Below are 26213 nucleotides of genomic sequence, written 5' to 3' on the forward strand. Positions count from 1 at the left end.
CACTTTTACTGTGTTTATTATGGTAATTTGGTGTGTTAATCGCATATAAACATAGTTTCTTATTAGTAGGCCTCTATTAAACATAAAATACTTTCTTTGGACTATTTTGAAGTCTTTTCATTTCTGCACGATGTTATGTTTGCGAAGTGAATTCACGTTTGAACTTTGACAACACTTCGACAGTATAACCTGATATAACTCAGTATAACCTATACAGACTGCGTCCTGATTGGCTTTCACAATAAACCAGTACAGAATCACGTAAGAAAAATAGGACATGATCTATTACGAAAATCCAGTACGCGAGCCAGTAGCGTAGCCCGTAAGCTACCCATTTCCAGTACGGGAGCACGTAAGACTGCCAGTATAGGAGCACGTAAGCAATCCCGTAAGAAAAAACGTATCGTCTGCGGCAGGTTTTAGTCATGTTCAGTTATGTTTTGTCGCCTTAACATACAAAATTAAAATTATAGTTTGAACCTTTCGTTTCTTTACATGCTACATAAAGCCTGCCGCAGACGATACGTTTTTTCTTACGGGATTGCTTACGTGCTCCTATACTGGCAGTCTTACGTGCTCCCGTACTGGAAATGGGTAGCTTACGGGCTACGCTACTGGCTCGCGTACTGGATTTTCGTAATAGATCATGTCCTATTTTTCTTACGTGATTCTGTACTGGTTTATTGTGAAAGCCAATCAGGACGCAGTCTTATAGGTTATACTGGGTTATACCAGGTTATACTGTCGAAGTGTTGTCAAAGATCAAACGTGAATTCACTTCGCAAACATGATGTCGTGCAGAAATGAAAAGACTTCAAAATAGTCCAAAGAAAGTACTTTATGTTTAATAGAGGCCTACTAATAGGAACCATGTTTATATGTGATAAATACACCAAATTACCATAATAAACACATTAAAAGTGAGGCATTAAAGAATGTATTTACTGTCGACTCCATAAACGTCGGCGATATTTATTTCGTTGTTGCAATTTTTCAATAATTAAAAATAATGCAATAGCAATTTTACGACAATGTACAATTGTTGCAATAATTTCATCCTTCTCATCTATCTCATCCATATTTAAGCGTGCCGCTTCTATGAAACAAATTTCAGTTGCTCAGCCCGTACAAAAACTCGCACCGTGTGAAGTCACGGCCAGTAGCACTGCCAGTACCATTGCCCGTACGGTAGCAAGTAAGAAAATCCAGTTAGAAATCCAGTAAGAAAAAACGTATCGTCTGTGGCAGGCTTAAGTCAGGCTAAAGTCCCATGGACTGATATTTTCCGCGTAATGCGTAATGCGTAACCAATCAGAAGCGTTCTGCATCTTTTGTGGAGCCTTTTTATAAAGTTGATTGGTTACACGTTACGCGAAAAATAGCAATTCATGGGACTTCATGGGACTTCAGCCTCAGTCTTTTACGCACTCTAGTGACCGTGTTTTGTAACTTATCTGTTCCAATTAGACTACACAAACACTAGGCTTGTTTTCTATTCCTGCACTAAACTGCACTGGAACGTTCTTTCTTGCTTTCACTAACTTTCAAATATATATCTATTTCATTTTAAGTGCACACTAATTCAGGGAGTTCAGGAACAGAAAACAAACGGACTGTGTCTCTCTGTGTGACACTGTGGCACTCTTGTTGGAAAGCACTCATTGACTCTTGCGAAAAAGATTGGTAAGTCATCCTTTTTAATGTTTTTTGAATATTTATATAAAACTCTTAAAATACTTCCTATTGAGCTTTCGTCAGCAAGGACACTTCAAACAAAAATTAAGAATATTTCATTCAATTCAGGAATACAAATTTAAAAAATGATCAATATAGAATTGTCATCATGATCATTACTAGAATTTAAAATGAAAAAGAAACTGTTTATTCAGTACTGAAGTTGCAAAAACCCTGAAAATATTTTTATCTATATCTTAAAAATAGAATCAACTGTATGTGTTTAATATTGTTAACAAAATTTTATATTATAATTTTCAAACAAATAAATAAAATTTTAAATTTAACTTTGAATTTTGATATATAAATAATAAAGTATAGAAACAATATGTAATAGAAAAATATATATTTATTTTTTTTTTACATTTCTATATTAGTGTTAAACTTATGGTTAGGTAACTATGAATAGCAGTCTTACACTGAATGTAGTTAACATCTTACAAAAAAAAATTCAAAAAATGGCACAAAAAATGTTTAGCGAATGGTTTCAATCATATCGTGACGAAACTACATACCACTTTGTATCTGAAAATATTTATTTTCGGAGAGTGCTTCTGAAAAATTAAAAAATGATTTATTATATGACATTTTAGATACATTTGTCATTTATAAGTAGTAGAAATAAAGTTAACCTTGAATGGCTGAGCAAAGTTTTGTTTTAAAAAATGAATAAATTTCTTCTTCTTTATTGCCATAGAAAATAAAAAAAGACATAACTTTGTCTTCGACCGTTTCTTTTAAACATAAATTTAATGCTTCTTTTAATAAAAATCCTCCGATATATTGTAAATAACAAACCTAATACGTATAAAAAATAAAATTTGAAATTAACAATTTATAGAATGTTTTTCTCTATTTTCATTTAATACTTACAACTTCGTTATAAATTGACTCCTTTACATTATCGAATTGCAGAACTTTTTCTTCACTTGTAAAGGGAAGAAAGGAAGGTTTAGAGTGTTTAGACCACCATTTTTTCTTCTTTTGTGATTTTAAAGAATTCCGTATAATTTCTTCGATATTTGCAAATCTTGTATCCATCTATTCATATTCCAGCCAGAAATGATTAGTCGAATCGACGTCGATTCGACGTCGATATCACTGGTCAATCGACGATCAAAATGTGTAGTCAATTTAACTTAAAAATGGGCTTAAATTTCGACAAGTCGATTTGATGTCAATTTGATGTCGAATTAATACTAATTTCCAGCGAGAAATGACCTATCGAATCGACATCGAAATAACATCATTTTGATGATTTCGATGTCGAATCGATGTCGAATTGACGTCGATTTTGTCATGATTTCTCACTGGGAATATCTAGAGATGAGATTATAACAAGTTGAATTGCGCCTAGAAATAAAATGTTTTGTGTAAAATTACTAGACACAAATAAGAAATATTTGAAGACAAAGTATTTTCCTGTTATAAAAAATACAAATAAAATTTATAAAGTAGTATGTATTCACCTATAATCACTTCCCACAACAGTAATTTGCAAAAAGGTCTCTTTTGATTGCCATCGCCTCGAAAATTGTATTTACATGCAAGAGAATTACTAATAGCTGCAACTATAACTGGATACAATACTTCACTATCATTTACTTTAAATTCTTCTTTGGCTTTTACTTTCATTTGTGAAAAATAATGTGCCTAATATAATAATGTAAATAAAAAAAAAACATTATTTAACTAGAATAAACTATTTCACAATTAAAACATAAAATCAAATCAACATAGTAAAATATTCAAACAGACTTTTAGCTCTTAAAGAATACACCAATAACAGTGAGCGCTCACTCAACTGTAAAACGCAACCATTCAAGAGACACAATTGCAATTCGCGCCAAGTCTAAAAGCGTAGCGTAAGTGATGCATACTTATATTACCGTACACTGCCGTTCGATAATAGTAATAGTCGTAATTTATCAACCTTGTTTGCACGATAATAATCAATGTGGGCGCATTTCGAGAATATATTTAATAATAATATAATAATATAATAATAAAAAAATAATAAAAAAATCTTTTTTCTACATTTCTCATTTTACATTTTCATAGAAAGCTTATAAAATTTGACAATATTTAAGGTTTTTAAAAATTTCTTTAGAAAAATTTCAAATATGATGAATTCTTATAATAATTATAAATGTTATAAGATATGAAAATTATTATAAATATACATGTGTATAAAAAATGTTAGTGCAGCTTAATGATATATTCATTATAAATGCCCGGGAAAAAATATTTTATATATAAGATATGTCCAAACATAAATATATATGATTATATATATTTACATGTAATTTACATTTGTGTTATGTATATTTATATGTAAATAAATATACATATAATTATATAAAATTCTATATAATTACATATAATTATATATACGGACATAATTTATATATATGTGTACATAATTATATAATAATTATATATAAAAAAAATTTTTCCCAAGTGTCATTTTTTTATAACAAATGTAACAATTTTTAAGATCCATTTATTGCTATTAAAAAGTTGTTAAATCATGCAAATGATATATATGCATCTCTACCCAATTTGCAGATCAAGATTATATACAGGTTATATGTTGATTTAATTGTGTATGCAAAAGAACACATATCACATTCCGATATTTCAACTTTTTAGTGCATAAAAACAATGTAATAAAAAAATAAAATATATACTGCGCCTTCCAATTTATGTTGATCTACGTAAAATTGAATAAAAGTCTATAGAAATTTTACAAAAATATTCGCAATTACTCAATAAACAATTTTTATGACAAAGTAGAAAAGGATAAAAATATCGACCAGTTTTCGACCATCGACCGTTTATCGACGCATTGACGTCGAATCGACGTCGAATCGACGTCGATTCGACTAATCATTTCTGGCTGGGTATAACTATATAAAGAAAAATGTATGCTTTGTAATAATCTACTGAATAAAGTTTTAATAAAGAAACATTCAAATTTTTATCGAAAATCTTCAGCTATAGGTGAGGTAAATCCAATATCTTTTTTTTCTGCTGGAGTATATATTGGAAAATGAACCTTAACTTGTTTTTGTTCTAAAAAAAAATATGTATATGTAATGACTTATATGATTAGGTTCGAAAATTCTACTCGTCAAATAGAACTTTGAGTGACCAATCAGGATGAAGAAATGTTAAGAAATCTCAAGATTGATGTTATAAAAACAATTAATATATATAGGTAATTTTTTTCATTAATTATTAATAATCATAACATACATGCATCTTAAACAGTTATTTACTCACTTGATGTTCCAACAATACGGACAACTTTCACGATTTGCCAAGTTTTATCATCCGCATCTGATTTCTCACACTCAGAGATATTTTTGTGGTCTTTTTACGTTTCTATGCTTGGCCAGAAACATTCTGATGATTCTTTTAACCACTTGCTAGGGACTAAATGCAGTCCATCCTCGACTTGAACGACAGAAGATCGATTCATTTCTTTTCACTTATTATATTCTGCAACACAAAAACTGTAGTGTAGCATTTATTGGAACTTAATATCTTTAACATCTTTAACAAAGATCTTTTGCATAAGGAAGAAATTGGCGAAATTCCGTTGTTTTCCATAATTTTATCTTTTTTAGTGATCGTGAGCGTCGAACAAAATCATTTGGTACACAACTTTGCAAATTTAATAAAGCTCTAAATAAATGAAATCTGATTTAATAATTGTTGAAATAATTGTACAGTAAGCGAACCTTCAATCCAAAGTAATATCAATTTTTTATTATTTTTAAACATATAAGGTACATGTAATCAATTACTACGCTAGAAACTAATCCAAAATTAGGAATTTGCTTTAAAATCGTCTCATCGATTTGAAAATCGTCGTATTTATTAGCAAAATCTTCATTAGTTCTTAAAGCATCAACTATTTTTATCGCATTGCACATTTGCTCGTCCACAACGGATTGAAGTTACGATTATTGAGTTTAGGAATTAACGATCACACTAATTACTGTAGTTGATCAAATTTCTCTTGATATAGTGACAGATTGCCACATTGCCATGAACTTCGATGAGCCTTTTACTATCATTGCCAATCTTTCATCATTCGAGGAATGACGCAACATTATATCTCTGTATTGCATCGCATTCGGCGCAAAGACCATGCAACTAATAGTTGTAAACATTGATGCTTTATTATTGATTTGAAACATGGAACTTGTTACAGTTGCACCCTTACAGTCTTATGCAAAAAGTCATCTAAACACACAAATATTCTTGAATTAGATTTCTTTATTACTCTATTAATATTTAATGTAAAATGATTTTTTGATCGACAGGAATTTATCATCGAATTATTCGTACTTAAATACATATATGCAATCGAAAGTAAATTTTGCCACGACTTTTGAATGAACATGTAATAATTATTGTTTGAGCGTAACTCATCCTTTTCCTCGTCTGTGTATGTCAAAATGATCTTATCAGTATCATAAAGAATTGTTTCCCCCATGTTACATCGGCGAGATGCAGTGACACGAATATCATCACATGGTCACGCGTCCCGTGAGAACGGCTAAATAATGTATGCCAGCGGCACTGTGTCAAAAGTATGAAAAAAAGAATCAGCCTTGAGAGGGCTGACGAATGGCGACGTTTCTTACCTAACATTATATAAGTGTCGAAACGTGGACTTGCATTGCGATATCTCAGCATGTAAGGGACGGAGAAAAGTAAGAACAGGCTGTCTTTGCTTCGCGTCTCTTGATATGAATTTATTATGTATGTAATTCCTGACATAGATGATCAAATTTTAGCAAGATTATAATCTGGCTACAACAAAATCTTTATAATGTGTTAGTTTAATCGTATAAAAGAATTAACCGTTATAGAGATCATAAACTTTATTGAATTGCAGAACGTGTTATCTCAACGAGAAAGATTAATTAAGTGAAAAGAAGCACAGTGACAAATAAATGATACTGTTAAAGATGTAACATAGCAACCATATAAATACATATCATGATAGCAACTAAATTTATTTTGTTTCTAACATTAGCATGATCATGCATTCATGCAAAGCTCATGCAAAGCTATGTTACGTGTTACACATGCAAATTAAATCCCGTATTAACTATTTGCAATCTTGATTTCAATAGGTATTATATGATACAGTTCTGTATGAAATGTTTATAATTTAATCTATTTAAAACTTTTTAAGGAATAATGATAGAAATACGCTAATTTTTATTTTAAAAAATTTACAGTAAAGCTAGAATAATTTAAGGAATGAGTTACCAGAATTTTGTTTTTGTCACTGAAACTAATACTTTTCTATAAGGGAATTCAACTAAAAGTTTTTAAATTTATTGTATGTCAAAAGATTTCAGAATGAAACTGAAGATCACCTCAACTGAAAGATCTTCTAAATCATTTCACATGAAATGTTTTAAAGATAATTCAATTAAACTTTTCAAAAATTATTTTTACGTAAAAGGTTTTAGAAACAACATGCAACAACATGCATCTGTTGCAACATTAATAAGACACATTTTAGAAGTCTTTCACAATGTGAAATGTTAATTTCATTTTGAAACTTTTAAGATGTTTATCAACTTTCAAGGACATGGGACTAACCGGGCTTATTTATCATCTTATTCTAGTCAAAACACAAGGTTGTCTGCATGAGTTGCTCAATAAATCGATTGATAGGCGGGAAACATGCATATATAAGCCAGTTGGGTAAAACCCTGCGCATTCAGCGAAGTTTTCATAGACGCGCAATCGCAAAATCGAAGAATTAGTTGACCATTTGCCAAGCATCGAACTGCAACGTACACTGGGAAATACACAAAAAAAATTAATAGTGTGTTACTAAAAAGTTGACGGTTACGTGTCGCAACGAGTTGTCTCACAGTTATTGATTTTAATTATAATCAAAAATTTTCGATGAATTTGTTTGAAAATTTGGGAGACTCCGATTTATTGTTATAGATTGAAGCCGCCAACTTTTTAAAAGAATCTATAAATGGAAAACAAATATTGTAAATTACTTAAACCATGAGTTATATCCTCGGAAAAGATTTACGGACCCAACATTTACGGATCGTACTACAGTCATAAATTCAATTGAAGAAGCCACAATTGGTGTCACGCACGAGATAGATAACGACATTAGTAAGTAGATAATCCAATGTGAAACAATAAATAACATAAACAATTATAATTTCCGAAATAATTAAAATTTATTGTATATATAAAATAATTAAACGCTGCAAAGGACATAAAGTTTTATGGTAATAAATACCTTTCCTAAATTTTTCATAACGTCTCCAGTGTACAAGCTTTTTTAATCTTCTATAATTATTCTTTGAATTTTTTTGTAATCTTTAAAATAGGCAAATATAAATTTAAAATTTTTTTAAATTTTATTAATAAATATTTATTATAAGTTACTTATATCTTCTAATTTACTTACACATTTATTTATACATATATATTTGGATTCTTATTTATTTCCAATATTAATATAAAATTACATATTTCATTTTCGAAGAATTATCTTAATTATGCCTTTGAACAAAATTTGTCGATGATATTTACATTTATTTTTTAAATAATTACTTTTATTAGAAAATCATGTTTATTTTTAACATTAATTTGCACAAAGTTTGGATTTTAATGAATTTGCATTATTACTTCTCATGTATCATGTATCATGTAAATTTAGTTATGAATGCATTGATATGATCAAACATTTAATGAGCTAAGACGTATTATTTATTATGTCGCCTATATCTTTCGGTTTGAGACCTCTCTATTGCGATAATACTCCAGAGTTGATAATTGTATATTATTTGCATTTAGCGGAAAAAGCAATTTTATAACTGATGTAAAATGGTTTAGTGGTTGCTGAATGCACCCATTAATACAAATATCTGTTGCATCGTTGACATTTAAATTGATATATTCATTTTACCCGAAAATGCTTAACTCAAATATTTCACTCTTACTTATCATTGCATCCAAATTAATTTTCAATGAGAGCATACTCGAATTCCTATGATATCATAATAAAAAAATAACTCAAAGCAACAAGGTAAATAATAAATTTAAATTTTCCCCTAAAAAAAATCTTAATTTTTAAACAACAATAATAAAGTTACAAAATAATTACAACAATGGGATATATCTATTTTTACACGTATACATACCTTACACATATATTGCATTATTATTATTTTTTTTTATACAAAGTAAAGATTTATATTGTAACTTAAAAGTCAATAGCCAACAGACAAATCGTAAGAACAAAATAATAACAATTAACTTAAACAATCAAGTCTTATTTTCACTAAATCTATTTTCATAGTCTTCTTTAATGAAATAATCGAGAGATTTTTCCGATATTTTCACAAATTTTATATTTAATTCATATTTATTAATTTTATTATTGTATTTATCTTTGTATTTCTTTGTTAAGTGGCCAACGAAGACATATCCATGGATATTCTACGTGAGCCGACTACCGATGCAATGCAAAGAACAATACAGGTAAGAAGGAATACCTCGACTTGATCCGTAAATGGAATTAATAACGCGAATTAAATTAATTTCAATTGAGTTAAATTTATCGAGTTGACACTTCATTTTGATTAAAGGAAAACAATGACGATCCGATGTCCGACGTTCTGCAGAGGATAGAAGCACCTTCGTCGGAGACTAACGAATTCTCGCACAGCACGGACAAATATCGCGACAAAAGGTGAAGAATTATATTCAAATAAAAGTTATCGGAAGAGGTAGAGAGCAAAAGGTGCAAAATACTTGTGCGAAAATATGTACAGAAAAAAACATATCAAATATTACTATCAAATTAAAAGTGATATATTCTATTTAACAATTATTGTTCCACGTGCAAGGAATTATATTCTTGCTTATACATAAATTAAATTTCTTTAAAAAATTTTATAATCTTGAATTTTATTAAAATATTATATTTAGTTAACCGTTTTTCTCAATTTGTAGAAATTCTAATATTTGCAACAGAAATAAGAAGCAGAATGTTTATGACATTTTTTTATGTTTTATCTCTTCCATATTGTATTCGAGACGCAGTATCAAACGTAAGATATGAGTGGTTTTACAAAAAACTTATCACCCTTGTCTACCTTTTCTAACTAGTCAATCTTTTCTTATCAAATCGATTAACTGCAATTAATAATAAGAAAAATTTCATATTTTTGGTGATTGGACAGTATTTCGTAATTATTGTGCACATGTTACTTCGAGCACTGTTTTTTCTGTCTCTCGTCATAAGAAGGTAAGCACGTAAAGTTAGCTAATTTGCATTTAAATGTATCCATAAAAAATATTCTTTGTAACATGTATATCAATCGTAATATAGACCGCATATTCTGTTGATTACTTATTCCTTTGATATTTCCGCAGGGAATCCAGCAAAAAAGATGGATTGCCGGATAAGGAGTTTCTCGCGAGGAACTCGTTGTTCACCGATCTCTTCAAGATCCCGCATTTTCGCACAATTTACAATATCTACTTGATGATCTTCATATTCCTGCTTTCCAGCTCGGTCGTGTGCGACATTATAGAATATGGAACGTAAGTTTGGAATGTGGAAAACTCTGATTTATTTCTAATGAGCCATTTCTGGTTAAATCAATGAAAATAATGTTTCATAAAATACTACAAACATACGTAGATACAATTTCAAATATGTAGAAATACAAACATTTTTTTTTTTATATTTATGTCAGTAATAAATACTTTTAACAAGATCCATTTTACACGATCTATGATTTATATCACAATTAGAGACAGAAGACTTAAAAGTTTAAAAAACATGCGGAAACGAGATGCAAACATACGTAGTGTATAAAAACCTTGAACTGTAAAGGATATAAAATACAATTTAATGTAATATTATATTTTAATACGTTAAAATATTGACGCCGAGAGCAAGTAACTTTTTTATCAAGAGAATGTAAGAAATATATTTGCCTATACGTAATAGTAAAAAATGTGTAGAAGAATACGTAGTATAAACGTAATACCTAGTATTAAAATAAGCATATTCATGCTGATGCATTAAAAAAGATTTTTTTGGAAGTAAAATGTTGCGTAGATATTTAAATTGTTTTTATTTAATCTGAAAAGATTTTGTTATGCTATAAGATCTTGTTCTTCTAAATGTATGTTACTTATGTTGAGTATACTTGCCTCCCTTCTCTACTAATACGTCAAACTTGGTAAAAAAAATACTGCAAAATTTTATATAAATTCTATAAAAAATCTACATAAAAATGCTAGAATTAAAACATTTAAAACGCTTTCCTAAATTTTTCCTGTCGCTTTTGCTTTTATCATTTAATTTCTTATCATGATTTTTTGAAGCATTCACCATGGTATCAATGCGTTTCGAGTTGGTTTTGCAAAGTTTCCAACATGCATCTATATTTGGTTGCCCATGCAAACCTCGACACTCTGTGTCTACGTGGCCTTCACCCTCTGGGCGAATCAGCGACTCCGATTCTTACCGGAATGTAATGATCTCTTCAGATCTGGAATATATTCAATCTAAACATTAAGAAATTTATATTGACAATAAATGAAGAAAAATTTGGAATAAATTTCATATATTATAATAAATTGATTGAAAATATATGTAAAATAGAAATAGAAATTTTTGTTAGAAAATAATTGTAATGATGATTATTCGATTGACATGAAATATAGCACAACGTAACGCAAAAATGATTCAATAACATAATCATAAAAATTATAAGAAACAATTGATTAAAAGAATTTTTTATTAAACAATATTAATTGATTTAATTTAAATGATCTAATCACTTGTATTTTTTTCTTTTCCAGCCTGTGTCCAGAAATTTTGGGATTGCGGCTGGCTATTAGCATTCATATTGTATCAAGTTCTCTTCTTCATTATTCCTGTCACAATGATAATCAAAACAAATCTTTCCATATGTTGCAATAGTATTATTATTTTAGAGCAGGTATGCATCTTTAAAGAGCTGCACTTGTTATTTTGTTGAATTGAGTAACGAAAAATGTAAATTACTTTGTAAAGTATATACGTCAGAATAAATCAGTTTTTCGCATGCTATTCGCGAATTAATAAGAATTATAAGTTATAAAGTAGTTTCGTTAGAAATGTAGGTGCCATGTAGATTGTACGTTCGGTTCCATAAAAATAAGAAGAGTCTATGATAGAAAATATTAATTCTCTACTAAAGAAAGGATTTCTTCTAATCGAAATTATGTTTTGCTTCTTTAGATACGCATGGTGATGAAGAGTTGGGCTTTTGTCAGGAGCGCCGCACCGAGGTATTTATTGTATGAATCCCACAGCGAAACTTCACGACCAAGCGGCCCCAAATTCTCACAATATTTGTATTTTCTATTCGCACCGACTCTTCTGTATCGCGACGAATATCCTAGGTAAGTGTATCTTGATTTTTTATAATTTCTTCAAGAAGCCAGCAGTCTCTGAACGTAGTTGTATAATAAAAAAGATAACTTTAATTACACAGTTAAACGCAGTTAAGTTTATGTTGCTATTTGGCAATGCGACTTGAGAAACGTTTCGAAGAAAACTTCAAAGATTGTTCGCGAAATGTAAAATATCTTTAATCTTCGATAATGTAATTTGATGATATAGCTCTAGAAGTTTTAAATTTTGCATTTTTTTAAAAATGCTACTTAATATATTGTGATATAAAGTTAATATCAGAAGACCAGAAAAAAATGTATTTGAACATGATTGGTTTTTTTAGGGCGACAGAAATCAGGTGGATGGTGGTGTTTCGGAATTTCTCTGAAGTCGGCTTATCGATTTTCCATGAGGCCTTGATCTTTGACCGTGTCGTAGTACCGATCTATCACGCGTTCGGCACGCAATACCTAGAACCAAAGTGGTTTATCAAAATTGCACTCGAGTCTTGTATTTTCGTCTTTCTCCTTTACATCGTCGCCCAATACTTCTTCTTTCATGCATGGATGAACGCTTGGGCAGAAATGCTGCGGTTCGCAGACCGATCGTTTTACAAGGTAAATATATCGTTTTTAATATTTAATACTTGTTAAAATTATACGTATATGTTAGGATACGCAAACATCTTTTGTGATGTATATATTGCATTATATGAAAATTTCAATATATGCGATAGCTTTAACATACACGACAGTTTTGAAGATGTTTTGGCTGTACAATATGAGCTAAAAATCATCGAAATTTAAAAACTAAATAACTTTGGTTTCTCCAAATTTATTCTTTTTTTTTCGTAATCAGCAAAGTATTTTAGTTACAAATGCCCGCATTTTTCGCATTCTAAAAGTAGCTGTAAAAAAGAAAACAATGAAAATTTTTTTATATTGCTTTTTGCAACAAAAATTACCATATTTGACTGCAGTTTTTAATATGTAGCTTTCAAATGAATATGTGAATTCTGCTAAAATTGTACACAGATTCTCAAACGTAATAACGTAGAACGAATCATGACATTTTTATATTTTTGGTAATAATTTGATATATGACCTTTGCATCCTTATGTAGACGATTGCAGTGACTTCAATATAAACGATGTACATAGTGTATCCAGCATCGTTAGCATTTAATCTGTCTCATAAAACTTGTGTATCATATAAAAATATCTCTCATGACATATGTATATCGCACTATAATAACTTCAATGTACGCAATAGCCTCAATATAGACGATCAAAATAATTTCATCATATGTGTATAATATGTGATAGCTTGAAGGAATAATAACTCTCGAGCCTGTACATATTGAAATTTCAGAATTAATCCCTGTGAAACTTGTTGCATGTTAATTTCATGAGAGAAGCTATGGTAGATTATTACGACTTTTGTAAACTGCAACTTTATGAATTATATTATATTTGTACTGCTTGTATTACAGGACTGGTGGAACGCCACGACTTTTAATGAATATTTCCGCAAATGGAACTTAATAGTGCATAACTGGTTGTATTCATACATCTACAAGGACATGTATGAAATTGTGATGCCGTACAACCAAACGTTGGCAGTTACCGCCGTATTTTTCATTTCCGGCATCGTTCACGATTACGCAATGGCGTTCATATTGGGTTTTTTCTATCCAGTGACATTCATCATACTCTTCGGAATTGGCGTACCCGTTTTCTTCATCTCCAAGAGCAAAGTTGTAATTACCAATAACATCTTCCAATTGATATTCAATAACATCAACTTAATGATTATATTCAACTTATATACTATGGAGTTCAACGCCCGCTGGAACAATTGTCCACCACATCACAATTATTATCTAGATCTGCTCATACCACGGAGTTGGAGCTGTAACACATATGTCATAGGAAGTAGATAAAAACTGAATAGGAAATTAATACCAGTGGCAACACGTTTATTCAGTGCTACGAATGCTTGTAACGAAGTGGGTAAATCAATCGTTTTTATAAAAATGTGTTGTAAATTTAATAAGTATACATTATTTTATGGTTTATTACTACATATTATAATATTATTTAACTATCTAACTATAGGAAAAAACAAATATGTATATCAATTTTTTGGAATAAATATATTTTTTTATAAATAATGTATTAATAAATAAGGCCCACTTGTACATTTATTGTTATAGCCATTGTCATTTGTTTATTATATATGTGGCTTAAAAGAGAGAATAACAATTTTCAATGATATACTAACTTTCCATAAGCTAAATTTGCACTAAAATAGCCAGAATTTCTTAAAGTTAAAGTATTAATTATGGACAAAATTAAAAATAATTGTGATGTTTTACTAGTAAAATAGATCTTATTAAAGACTTTCGTATTTGTAATTAATAATATCATTTTAACAGTGAGTTGGAAAATAATATTTAATTCCTTTGTTATTTTTAATTTATTTTTAATTCGGGCCTTATTAAAAAAAGCACAAGAATTTAATAAGGCCCAATGTCAGAGTTTAAAAACATTTCTTTTTCGTTTACTTAAAAATGTTTTATATAGAAGATAATTTTATTTTGACGGGTGGTTGAAATAAACATTTTATTCTTATTTAATTTATTTCAATATCTTTGTAAATAGAATTTATAAAAAATAAAATAAGTTAGGTGGCCTTATTCGGCTCGGATACCTTATTTCAACTACTTTTCAACCACTCGAAAATTTCTTTTCTATTAGATGTAGTTTTGCAAATATATAATTAACAAAAATAATTAACGTCACTATTTTCTTTTCTTATCCAGATAACATAAAGTTGAAAATTGGGTCATGCAAAATGTCTTTTAGACATCTTTTATAAACCTGATTTTCCGAAATTTTTTCATATTTAATTTAATTATTGTATTATATTGACATATAATTTCTAGTTGTATTCTTATTTAAACGAATAACAAAAAAGTTATTCCAGATTCTATTCTGCAATTCTATTAATGAAAATAGTAAAAAAACAATAATTTTATATATTTTTTTATAAATAATATTCTTTAATTATACATATTTCATCTTTTCGATAACATATATTGATCTGATCTATCAGTTATTTACACAAGTAACTACAAAGTGTTTACAGGTCATCACGAGAGATCAGTTCGCAGCGATTACGGAAGTCAAGCAACATTCACCAGAGTCACGACTTGGGTGGCCGCTCGGAAATTTCCGAAAAGAAATACCTAAGAATTTTTTTTTTACGAAAAATGTTTTTTAAAATATTACAAAAATATTGTTTTGTTCATTGAGATCATGTGGTGGAATAATATAATAGTTATGCGGATATTTCGAAGAAAATATTTATAGAGAGTTTATGCAAGACGTCTAATAGTCGTTTAATTTTGATGACACAAAAACGTCTAATCGACCAAATTTTAAACGTCTATATCAATTGGTTTATTAAACGTTGATTAGACGTCTTTTCAACCTGGCATTTCTCACTGGGTAAGGAATATCCCACGCAACACAAGGACGTCCTTTAGACGTCCAATGGACGTCGAGGTCGGACATGTCTTGACGTCCAGATGACATACCAATTGTGTCTTGTAGGCGTCTAGGAAACGTCCTTCGGACGTACAATGTATCGCCTTCTGACGTCAAATGGACGTCATTAGGACGTCTCAGCAGGACATAAAAAGGACTTTTATGGACGTTGTTTGGACATTATTTTATATTGCGCGATTAGGACTTTATTTAGTAAAAAATGATATTTATTAGTAAAAGTAGTATTAACCCTGCCGAAAATGTGCGATTAAAACCGATTAAAAAAAAAAGTAATCCGAATCAATCGAGATTTCTGCACCGAAAATATGGTGTAAAGACAGATTGAAAATATTATAAAATCGGAACCCAGATAGATTTATTAAACCAGAATACATTAATATAAAACGTTATAAATGTTTAATTTACAAAAAAATATTTCTTGTATCCTTTTCGTTAAAAAAGACTAAAAAAGAGATTAAATTTGAATTAAATATTTAATTTTTGTACAAGATTAAATAACAATACGAATTGTTATTTACATGTAAAAATTATAAAAATTTATGTGGAACAGCGTTCCACACACACGTCACATTTGAAAAGACTGAGAGCGAGTATTCGTCTCGAGGTTACAACAAACAGCTCCTAAAAATCTTGAGCTGGGGAGCAGTGATGGGAGATGGAAAGATCTTTCTCGCGCACGCGCATTCGAGCAATGCTACATAGCCTCATCGACGCATAGTTTTAGTGGTACTATAAGGGCCCTTATATTGGTTAAAGAAAGAAATGTTAAGGAAATTGTAAGGAAAAAGTTTCTATTAAATTTTTCTATTTAAATAGAATGCTGCTTAGAAAAAATAATGTGTATAAATACAATATATAATATAAATATATTGCAACAATTTTTTTTACGGAGGAGAACAAACTCTTCGCAAGGTCTCTTTAAAAGTGATAATCTTCCGATTCTCTCTCAAAAAGGGATAAGACGCCCTAAAGCCCGTACTTTAGACTTCAAGATGTGCAAGATTCAATGGAAAAAACTCATAAAAATCGTAGTGAGCGGTCTTGCGCGCAGAAACACCTCATGGTTGCACCAAAATCCGTCACTGAAACTTACTACGTCATATCACGCATGCGCACAAAAATCCCCTTTATCCCATCACTGCTGGGGAGTCGGTGGCGCCTAGATATAACGCCCGTGGCCGCATTCGACTCACGAAAAGATCTCTCGCGGCGTGGCCACCTAGCGGTGGTGCCAGCACTCACTTGTTAAATTCATTTCAATCCGAAATTACAGGATTTCATAAATTATAATTAAATCGAATTTTAATGTATACATGTATTTGATTCACAGAATCATGTAAACAGATATGATTCTGTAAATCAAATATATATACCTTGCTGCTAGATGTATAATTACTTTCTTTATATTTTAAGTTTACGTTTCAAAACGTTTTTTCCAAAAAAAATTTTACTTGATATAATATACGTTATTATTTATTTATATTTTGAATAGGATTTTCCTCACAAATAAAATAGCCATTAAATAGCATATTAAATTAATCATAATAATATTATACATATGTATTAAATATTACATAATTTAAATATTATATATAATGAAATATTAAATATTAACGAATAATTTATTTTATTAAAAAGCTATATACTGTATATTAAAGCTTCTCATATTATCAAAATTTGTAGTTTATGTTTATATATGGTTAAATATTTTTGTTAAATATTTTTTAACACAAAAAATTATCTTTATAATTTATAAAATTCTTGTGTTATAATAATAATGATAATGATGATAATAATAAAAATACTCAACTTCGTTGACATATATGTATATAGCGGACCTTTTCGGAACGTACCACCAATATCTACTAGACATTTAAAGGTTGTCCTTAGAACATCTTTAAAATGTCTTATTTAATATAAAGAACAACGCAATTTCGAATGTATATTTATTATGTATGTTGGAAACATGTTTAATATACATAATATGTTAAATATTACGAATCATCCCAAATATGTCCTGCGGATATCTTACAAACGTCATACTGCAGCTATGATAAACCAGGATGTCCTTCGGACGTCTTTGGAACGTCCTATGGACGTACGAGATACTAGGACATTATAAGGACTTTTGTGGACATGTATTGGACGTCCGGGGACGTCCATGTGTTGTGTGGGATATTAAAGGGTTTTACATCAACAAAGTGTCCGTATCATATGCTGCTGCTTCGAAATCGAAATGATGAGAGTTAGAAAAATGAAGAGATTTTATACGGATAAAACAGGCAATTAAAAATACGGTACCAATAATTACATGAAAACCATGAAAACCAGTTGCGATAAAAAAAGTTGATCCATAAATTGAGTTTATTATAATAAAGAGCGATTCAATATCTTCGACTAATTAGTGAAGGGTAAAATTAATTCCTAATAGAATGGTTAAAAATAATCTTTTCTTTTCTTTCTTTAAAGTTTATATTGAGTATAGCACACAGATATCTATACTTATTGTTAGTATAGATATCTGTGGTATAGCATGATGAAATCAGGGGGTCAATCATGTAATTTCACGTGGAACTTTTCACGTTTCACTTTTCACTTTTCACTTTTCACGTTTCACTTTTCACTTTTCATTTTTCATTTTTCACTCATAGAGAGTTCACGTGAATCTTTTCACGCACAGCGATTATGTATGAATAATGCGCGGAAGTTTAGTTTGCGTTCCGAAATTCACCATTAGAGGCTCTGTCATTGCAACTATCAAGCGATCGTGAAAAAGGTTTCTACCTGCTTTTACAGTATAACTTTTACTGTAAAAATTTTATTATATAAAAAAAAATTGTAAAAAAAATATTCATAAATAAATAGCAATATTTCTTAGTTATATTGCATAAACTTAATTTACAAATATAATATATATTACATTTATTTTTAATGATCCATATATTGTAACAACTATTTTATTATGTAGTAATCTAATACTCAAAATTACATTGTAATTTAATTCAAGCATTGTTTTTCAAAATTAATTTTAATTAGTTGTTTATGCGTGCAAATTTTAAAGTAAATTAATTTCATTAGTCATTAAATTTAACTTTGTTTAATTAAAAAATATTGAATAATTTAGAATGTGGACCTTGATCAAAACTGAATTCTCCGCTCACACATGTATTTTCCAAATTTATAAGTTATAAACATTTACATGATAGATTAATATTCTATTTCACAAGACGCACCTTTCTTATATCATTGAGTATCAAAACGCGTTTAAAGTATATTTTTATCTAAATTTGCATTTGATGAAACCTCATTCTATATAATTATCAAAATATCAATTTGTCAAATATAAATATCAAACCTAATTACATCACAAAAGCATTATTTTTATTTATGTATGTATTACTTTATCCTATCAACGCAATGCAATACCAAAAAGGTTAACCTTTTCAATAATACCTCTTCAAACTGTTACCACACTGTTACCACACTTTCATTCTTATTTCAAAATACATACAATTTATTAATTCCCTAAATTTTCACCTTTTCGCCATCACGGCTGATGGCGAAAAAGTTCACGTGAAAAAGTTCATATTTCCGCTCATGAGTAAGTTACATGATTCCGTGGAATCGTACATGATCGTGCAGTTCACGTGAAACTTTTCACTTTTCACGTTTCCGCCCTAGGGAAAATGTTACATGATAGACCCCCAGGGGGCTATTACGGTTTTTAAAACAAGGTGAAAATTACCAAAGTGAGTAAATTTACTAGAATATTTATAACTTCATTGGTTAACAATTAGTGAATTTACTTACTTTTGTCATTTTCACCTCGTTTCAGAAACCGTAATAGCACCCTTGAGTCGCAATGAGTCGAGCCTATAGAAGGCACACGAATCGGTTGAGCAATCGATATATCGACCGTTGTTTACGATTCGACCATCGAGTATCTACATACATAGAAATGGAAGCACAGTGAAGTTTCAACTTTTCCATATTCGACCTCACCGATTGGTCCATGTCAAATTGAAACGAATATGGCGGAACTAATGATAATATTTGAAAATACAGAAATGTTCTTCGCTTTCAAAATAATATATAAAACCGCTTGTTTAAAAAAAAAATACCTTCTTAATGTCTCAAAATTTTTAAAATTAATTTTTCTAATTAAAAATATTAAAAACTTAAAAATTTCATAGATTATTCTATTATTACATTTGAATGCCTGTGTAAAATTTGATCACTATTCTCTTATTGATTTAAAAATTATACAATTTTTTATTCGCTCTTGATTCAAACTTGATGAGTAGCATTACAAATTTAATCAAAAATTTTTTATGTATACTATATATACTAAAACTTTAATAAATATTTATGCCAAATTCATTTGAATCCACTTGCTCTTTAAAAGTTATTTATTTAATACTGCAGCAAAATAGGGTCATTTTCACTGCATAAGCGGTTATAAACAAAATTTTTTTATTTGCAACTAGTTTCAAGAAAAATTCGGGTATTCGTGATCAAAATTTGTTATTGATTAGGAAAAAAAATAAATATAAGCTTTCAGTTTTTAAATTTCAATAACTTTTAGTTGTTACTGTAGAGCCAAGACATCCTTAGATATTCAAAATGTTACACTTTCAGAAGAGACATATTTCACGATAACAAATTCCCTCGAGACTATTAAAATCATTTTATTTACAAAAAATTTATACTTATTTTTTCTCGAGTGAAAATCAGTGCATGTAAAACATCATATAATAAGTAACTACATTACAATATACAAGATAGTCATTATAACATAATAAATATAAAAACTTATATATGCTTTGGAAATCTTGGAAAGCACAATTTAATTGTCTAATTCAACACCGCCCATTTTCTGTTCAATAATTTCTAGTAAGGGCAAAGGAAAATGTTGATCTAAAATTTCTTGGTATCCGAGCAAGCCACATGTAAGCCTCAGTCGAGCGGCTCGCTTAATCGTTTCGTCAGACCATTTGCGGTTCTCAATTGGATTAATAATAGCCCTGATCTGATCCTCATTGAAAACTTCTCTCAATCTGATATTTAACTTGCTGTTAAGTTGGTTCTCTATCCTCAGTTTCCTTAGGCGTTCCTTTAAAATTTTTCCACAGTTGTAACTCCTTCTTATTAACTTGTTAAACAAATCCTCACGTTTCTTCATGATGCCTCGAAGTCTCTGGCATTCTTTTTCGCTCTTTGTCAGTCGACACGTCAATTCCTCACATTGTTGCTTCCAGTCGACTTCTGTAGTTTCCTTCTCTTCTTCATTCTTCTTCTCAGGTATGAATGGATTTGGACGACCATCCGACGGTTTTTGATTCTTCAATCGTTCAATATCATTGGAACGTAACTGATACTGATAATCGATTTTAACTTCTCCCTCATTCGTCAGACGCGCAATGAACATGTTTACGGTACTGTTATCTTTGTTACTTTTCGTCGGGTCGCGCAAGTCGTACGCTTCAATCGTACGATGGAAGAAAATCGTGGGTACGGCGTTACATTTCAGTTTGCGTTTGCCGTCACAGCGGACCTTCTCCCATGCAGTCTTGGCGAAGTGCGCCTATTTGAAAACAGATAGAGATTTAAATTATGAAGGCTGCAACCGTTAATTTATGCCGGTCGAAACCGGTCAAGTTCGACACTAAGATCTCAATGCTCTTGTTCAGCAAGTCTCGTTGAACAAAAGCATTGAAATTTTATTGTTAAACCTTACCGGTTCTGAGACAAAATAACATAAATTAGAAAAAATTTATTGTTCATTCTTGCTTCGCAAATGACAAGGATCGGAGTAAATTGTACCTCGCATATACGACTGTTCACGTTGGGCTGCCAGTTCGGTACGCCGATATTGGCGATCCATTGTTCTCTTCGTTTATGATCCCTCGGAAAACTTCTCAAAGAATATCCCTTGGCCGTCGAGTTCCCGCAACCGGGGACACAGCAGCCAGCCATCCTCAGCGAGAATCTATTGAGAAAACTCCAGAAAACTCCGGTAATGATTTTCTTCGTAACAGTGCGCGAATACTCCTCTGCTCACTACTACGCCAGCAGGCTGTCGCCGTGGTCCGCGGTGGTCCGCGGTGTCGCCGTACTCGCTGTAGCTTGGTGGCTTCGTTATGAGATGTATGAGAACCAAAATCGGTGTCTCTCTGTTGTGTTGTCACACACTGACGTCGCGAGCAGTCGCGAGTGGCGCTTCTTTCGGTTAGGTTAGAGTTTTGGTTAAAGTTTCTTTTTCTCGACGAGAGTTCGTGCAGCACGTTAGAAGGATGTCGAAGACAATGGGGAGGATGAAGATGAAGAAGCTGATCGAGAAGGTCGATCACTCGTCGAAACTGCGCGTAGACATTCCCGCGGGGATGGCGTCGTCTGCACCGCCGCTCGGATCCCAGCTCGGACAGGTTAGGATCACAATACACACACAGTACCACTCTCTATTAATTTATAATATTGCTGAATATTAGTTTATAATATTAACATATATTAACTTTCTATATATATATAATAATAATATATATATAATAATAATAATAATAATATATATATATATAATAATAATACTGTTACGTTAGTTTATAATTCGCAGAATAACAATATAATTTATTTAATTTTGTCTGTCACAGAAATTTGTTGTCATCCTCCAAATTCTAATCTTCTTTCTGTAATTTTTAATTGCACTAAAGCTTGCAAGATTTCTCCTGGTCTTCAACACACTAGGTTTAATATGGTTGATTTTGGTTTCAGAGAAATATTAACATTGTAAATTTCTGCAAAGACTTCAATAACAGGACAGCTAACATCAAGGAAGGCATTCCTCTACCTTGTCGAATAAAAGTACATTCAGACAGAACATATGATCTAGTGATCCACAAGCCACCAACGACATATTACTTGAAACAGGCAGCTGGGATACAGAAAGGAAGAATGAAGAAAGGTATGTACACTTTCTTTTAAATTAATAAATTGGTTTCTTAACATATTCTGTACACAATTTTGCCCTGCAAATTTCTTTACTTTGAAAAAATAAGAGTACTGTGATTAGTTATGACATTTGTATAAATTTTTATAAAAACAAACAATATAAAACAAAAAATATAATTTTTTTTTAAATAAACAATCATACAAGCACTTTTTAGATATGTTAAAGTACATATAAGTCATTGACAAATTTTTTTATATTTGTAAAAGTAATGAAAATTAAATTAAAAGTGTTGCAATTCAATATGTGTTGACAGAAGATGTAAAAAAAACCTGTATCGAACATTAATTATTTATAAAAGGTGAGACAACCATCACAATTCCTCACCAGAGAAAAAATACAAGAATAATTCAACATGTAATATTGAGAAGATAATAAAAATAGATTTGAATATCTTTTTTTTGTAGGTGAAGTAGCTGGCAAGATAACTCTGAAACATTTATACGAGATCGCCAAGATCAAAATGGAGGATCCGCCCAATGCGTTGCTGTCTCTAGAACACATGTGTCAAATGTTGGTCGGTATTGCTCGCACATGCGGCATCGAGGTCGTACGAGAGATAGACCCGGAGGAATACGCGCAGTTTTTAAAGGATAGGGAAGCGTTTATCGCGGAGTATTGCGAGCAGCTTCGGTCAGCTAAAGAAAGCAAATTACTTAGAACAAATTAATTTGTAAATAGGATATCTAAATCTTTATCTTTGTTGTAACTCTTGTACATATATGTAATAAAAAATGTGTTCTTTTAATGGATGCATACTTATAAAAAAAAAAAACAAATATTAAATTATTTAAATCTTAAATTTTACGTAGCGATAACGAAATAAGAAGTAAAGCATAATGTATAAAGCACGATCAAGATTTACATATTTTACAAGATATTTATAGCGAATTATTTATATCATTTTATCTATATTAGTAAAAAACTTTTGTAAGACTTCTTGAAAAAGAGACACCCACTGTCTTGTAAAAAAACATCTTCCAAGTATGACAATTCATGTCAAATTAAATAACAAACACATTTAATCTAAATTATTCTAAATAAAAGTCCTTCGTCCATAGAGACTCGACCGAGCGGTTTAGGTCGAAATTTATTAAGCCCAGGTACGTATAGTAGACCGACAACTTTAGGAGCGACCAACGCTCCGCCAGCAACACTCTGCATCTATCCCACGTGCTCGAGCACTGCCTAAGTTTCTCGCCGTATACAGAGCGCACGCAACATGCGGACATCTCTATCATGGACGACATCCTGGACTGAGTGCGCAGCGAGTACTCGATACCGCGCATCAGGTCATTGGTCTTGAGAATCAGCAGCATCTGTTGATTAACGCGGTCCAGCACGACACTGATCTGCGGCAGTAAGTTTGGAACGTTCTGCTGAAACATCTCTTTCTCGTGGGCGTCGTATCGAGTTTTACGCACGCCCGACACAATCGTCTCCCACGTTCTGCCCGATACCATGCACGCAAGCAGACCATACAAATCACCGACGCCGAGACGCGTGCAGTATTCCTTCATAGCCACTCGATCGGCGTCGAGAATAGCCAGCCACAGCTTTGAGTAGTTCCAGCGAAACTGATCGGACAGATCGGCGTAGAGACCGTGATCCAACAGCACGATCTCCGCCTGGGAGTTGCGATTGCGCACCAAGATGTTACCGGGATGCGGATCTGAGTGGACAAAGCCCTCAATGAATATCATGTGGCTGTACAGACGACCGATCTTGCTGCTGATCTCATATGGGTTCAGATGATGAGCGCGTATGTATTGTAGATCATCTATCTGCCCGCCTTCTAAAAACTCCATCGTGAGCACGCGAGATGATGACACGTCCCAGTAGATCTTTGGCACTCTCAGCCAGCTATAATTGTTGAAGAGTTTCTGCGCCTTCTCAGTGTTCTCACCCTCGAGAATGAAGTCCAGCTCCCTCGGAATGTTCTTTTTTGTCTCCCTGACCAGCCAGTTGAACTTGAAATCCGGAAACACCAGGGACGTGATACTCACTAGAGCCGACATGGTCTTGATGTCGACGTAAGAATTGCTTTTGACAGCGCGATGCTGCACCTTTACGGCCACCACGTCACCGTTTTTCAGTACAGCCCTGTGCACCTGCGCGAGGCTGGCGGTACCCAGGGGTTCTCGATCGATGCTCTGAAATATCTCGTACGGATCCCTCTTAAAATCTTCTCTGATTACGGTGAGCACGTCCTTGAATGAGGACTGTGGCGCCGAACTGTGCAGTATTTTCATGGTTTGTACGTACTCCTTAGGCAGCAGATAGTCCATCGCGCCTATATGCTGGCCCACCTTGATGTACACCCCCTTGTTAGCGCAGCAGAGCTCCAGCAGCTTCTGCGCGCCATACTTGTGAACGTTTGATTTCAGCTCCAGGTACTCCACCGATGTCTTGTTCAGCCCGCTGTTGAACAGCTCCTTTTTATAATGACGACCTATATCGAACACCGTGAGCGCGGCACGACTCAGCCGTACAATGCCGATGGCACCAATGTCATACTCGTTTACCCTGAGAGACGCCAGGGTACCCAGTCCGATTGTTCCGATAGCGGCGGCTTTGAGCAGCCTTCTTGATGTGAACATCGCCATTCGGTTGACAATTCCTGTGAGAGATCCTTTGCTTTAAGTTTGTAATGAAATTGAATTGCATAATCATCTTAATTGTAAAAAATCTGAATCATTACGTGTAATCACGTAAGATACATACATTACAAACGTTACGTAATAAAAGTATAATAATAAAATTGTATGACGCACTGACCTAATACTACGGGATACGAAGTAACGATTAGGAGTCCTCATAAAATTGCGTGATACGAGAACGACGGCATCGAATCCAAACTCCGAGAAGAAATCAAACTAGCAAACTAACCTCGTCCGTAGCCTACATATCTCCCGGGGCGAGCCTCATTAGCAATCTGTGCCAAGTTTGCGTACACTTACGGCCGATAACCCGGACGTACGATACTTTCAAAGAAACGGCCACCAAACACTGAGATCAACCCGGATCTATCGGTCAACACCACGTGGATGGAACGTGTCAACAGGACGTTAGATAACCGTATAGATAATTGTAGATAACCTATAACAAGAATCATGACTCTTTTTCGGAGCAATATCACAAAACTTTCTTGTAATAATTGTCTCTAAAATAATTTCCAAATTACGCCGTGCATAAGTAACTTTTACGAAAATTGTTACAATTATTTAAATATTTAATTATTTTTTTCTCGAAATAAAACTATAAGATTCTAAATTGCATCATCTCTTCATCATTTGTGTATAAGTTTTAAGATGCGAAGTATCTTATATAAAAAAATTATATATCTTATAAAATATTTGATATTTTATTCTGATTTATAATTTAATAAAATATTTTACCTAAAAGAAAAAAAAATAATTTCTAATATATTTGAAAAAAAT

At 31.6% G+C, this 26213-nt stretch overlaps 4 protein-coding genes across 5 annotated transcripts; 2 read left to right on the forward strand and 2 right to left on the reverse strand.

Annotated features, from left to right (window-relative positions):
• The first annotated feature begins 1599 nt into the window (after positions 1 to 1599).
• LOC105204780 (sterol O-acyltransferase 1) lies at positions 1600 to 14312 on the forward strand. Its single transcript, XM_011173970.3, has 10 exons — positions 1600 to 1683; positions 7723 to 7905; positions 9212 to 9282; positions 9390 to 9493; positions 10180 to 10350; positions 11143 to 11291; positions 11623 to 11762; positions 12044 to 12207; positions 12543 to 12816; positions 13691 to 14312. Coding segments are annotated over exons 2-10 (1524 nt in total). The 5' UTR covers positions 1600 to 1683; positions 7723 to 7904; the 3' UTR covers positions 14141 to 14312.
• Positions 14313 to 20325: 6013 nt separating this feature from the next.
• Positions 20326 to 21985, reverse strand: LOC105204783. Its single transcript, XM_011173973.3, has 2 exons — positions 21594 to 21985; positions 20326 to 21354 (listed from the first exon to the last, which is right to left on the reverse strand). Exons 1-2 carry the CDS (start codon positions 21744 to 21746, stop codon positions 20617 to 20619), a joined length of 891 nt encoding a protein of 296 aa, XP_011172275.1. The 5' UTR covers positions 21747 to 21985; the 3' UTR covers positions 20326 to 20616.
• On the forward strand, positions 21892 to 23548 carry LOC105204782 (39S ribosomal protein L11, mitochondrial). Its single transcript, XM_011173972.2, has 3 exons — positions 21892 to 22195; positions 22539 to 22728; positions 23181 to 23548. The coding sequence occupies exons 1-3, from the start codon at positions 22064 to 22066 to the stop codon at positions 23441 to 23443; spliced, it is 585 nt and encodes a 194-aa protein (XP_011172274.1). The 5' UTR covers positions 21892 to 22063; the 3' UTR covers positions 23444 to 23548.
• Positions 23459 to 26041, reverse strand: LOC105204786 (aarF domain-containing kinase 1). Of its 2 annotated transcripts, none has more exons than XM_011173979.3 (2): positions 25663 to 26041; positions 23459 to 25393 (listed from the first exon to the last, which is right to left on the reverse strand). In XM_011173979.3, exon 2 carries the CDS (start codon positions 25377 to 25379, stop codon positions 23805 to 23807), a length of 1575 nt encoding a protein of 524 aa, XP_011172281.1. In that variant the 5' UTR covers positions 25380 to 25393; positions 25663 to 26041; the 3' UTR covers positions 23459 to 23804. The 2 variants fall into 2 exon arrangements, with proteins under 2 accessions (XP_011172281.1, XP_011172280.1); XM_011173978.3 differs by having other exon boundaries at positions 25552 to 26038.
• Between the last annotated feature and the right edge of the window lie 172 nt (positions 26042 to 26213).

This window comes from Solenopsis invicta, chromosome 16 (assembly GCF_016802725.1).
Source record: "Solenopsis invicta isolate M01_SB chromosome 16, UNIL_Sinv_3.0, whole genome shotgun sequence".
In the NCBI taxonomy this organism is placed as follows: domain Eukaryota; kingdom Metazoa; phylum Arthropoda; class Insecta; order Hymenoptera; family Formicidae; genus Solenopsis; species Solenopsis invicta.

Excerpts from the sequence above, each read along its gene's own strand:
- LOC105204786 (XM_011173979.3), bottom strand. The coding sequence starts at position 25,379 with ATGGCGATGTTCACATCAAGAAGGCTGCTCAAAGCCGCCGCTATCGGA.
- LOC105204780 (XM_011173970.3), top strand. Across the intron at positions 11,292-11,622 it reads ACTCCGATTCTTACCGGAAT|CCTGTGTCCAGAAATTTTGG; the intron begins GTAATGATCTCT and ends TTTCTTTTCCAG. Across the intron at positions 12,208-12,542 it reads TATCGCGACGAATATCCTAG|GGCGACAGAAATCAGGTGGA; the intron begins GTAAGTGTATCT and ends TGGTTTTTTTAG.
- LOC105204783 (XM_011173973.3), bottom strand. The coding sequence starts at position 21,746 with ATGGCTGGCTGCTGTGTCCCCGGTTGCGGGAACTCGACGGCCAAGGGA. Across the intron at positions 21,355-21,593 it reads TGAACAGTCGTATATGCGAG|GCGCACTTCGCCAAGACTGC; the intron begins GTACAATTTACT and ends GTTTTCAAATAG.
- LOC105204782 (XM_011173972.2), top strand. The coding sequence starts at position 22,064 with ATGTCGAAGACAATGGGGAGGATGAAGATGAAGAAGCTGATCGAGAAG. Across the intron at positions 22,196-22,538 it reads TCGGATCCCAGCTCGGACAG|AGAAATATTAACATTGTAAA; the intron begins GTTAGGATCACA and ends TTTTGGTTTCAG. Across the intron at positions 22,729-23,180 it reads GAAAGGAAGAATGAAGAAAG|GTGAAGTAGCTGGCAAGATA; the intron begins GTATGTACACTT and ends TTTTTTTTGTAG.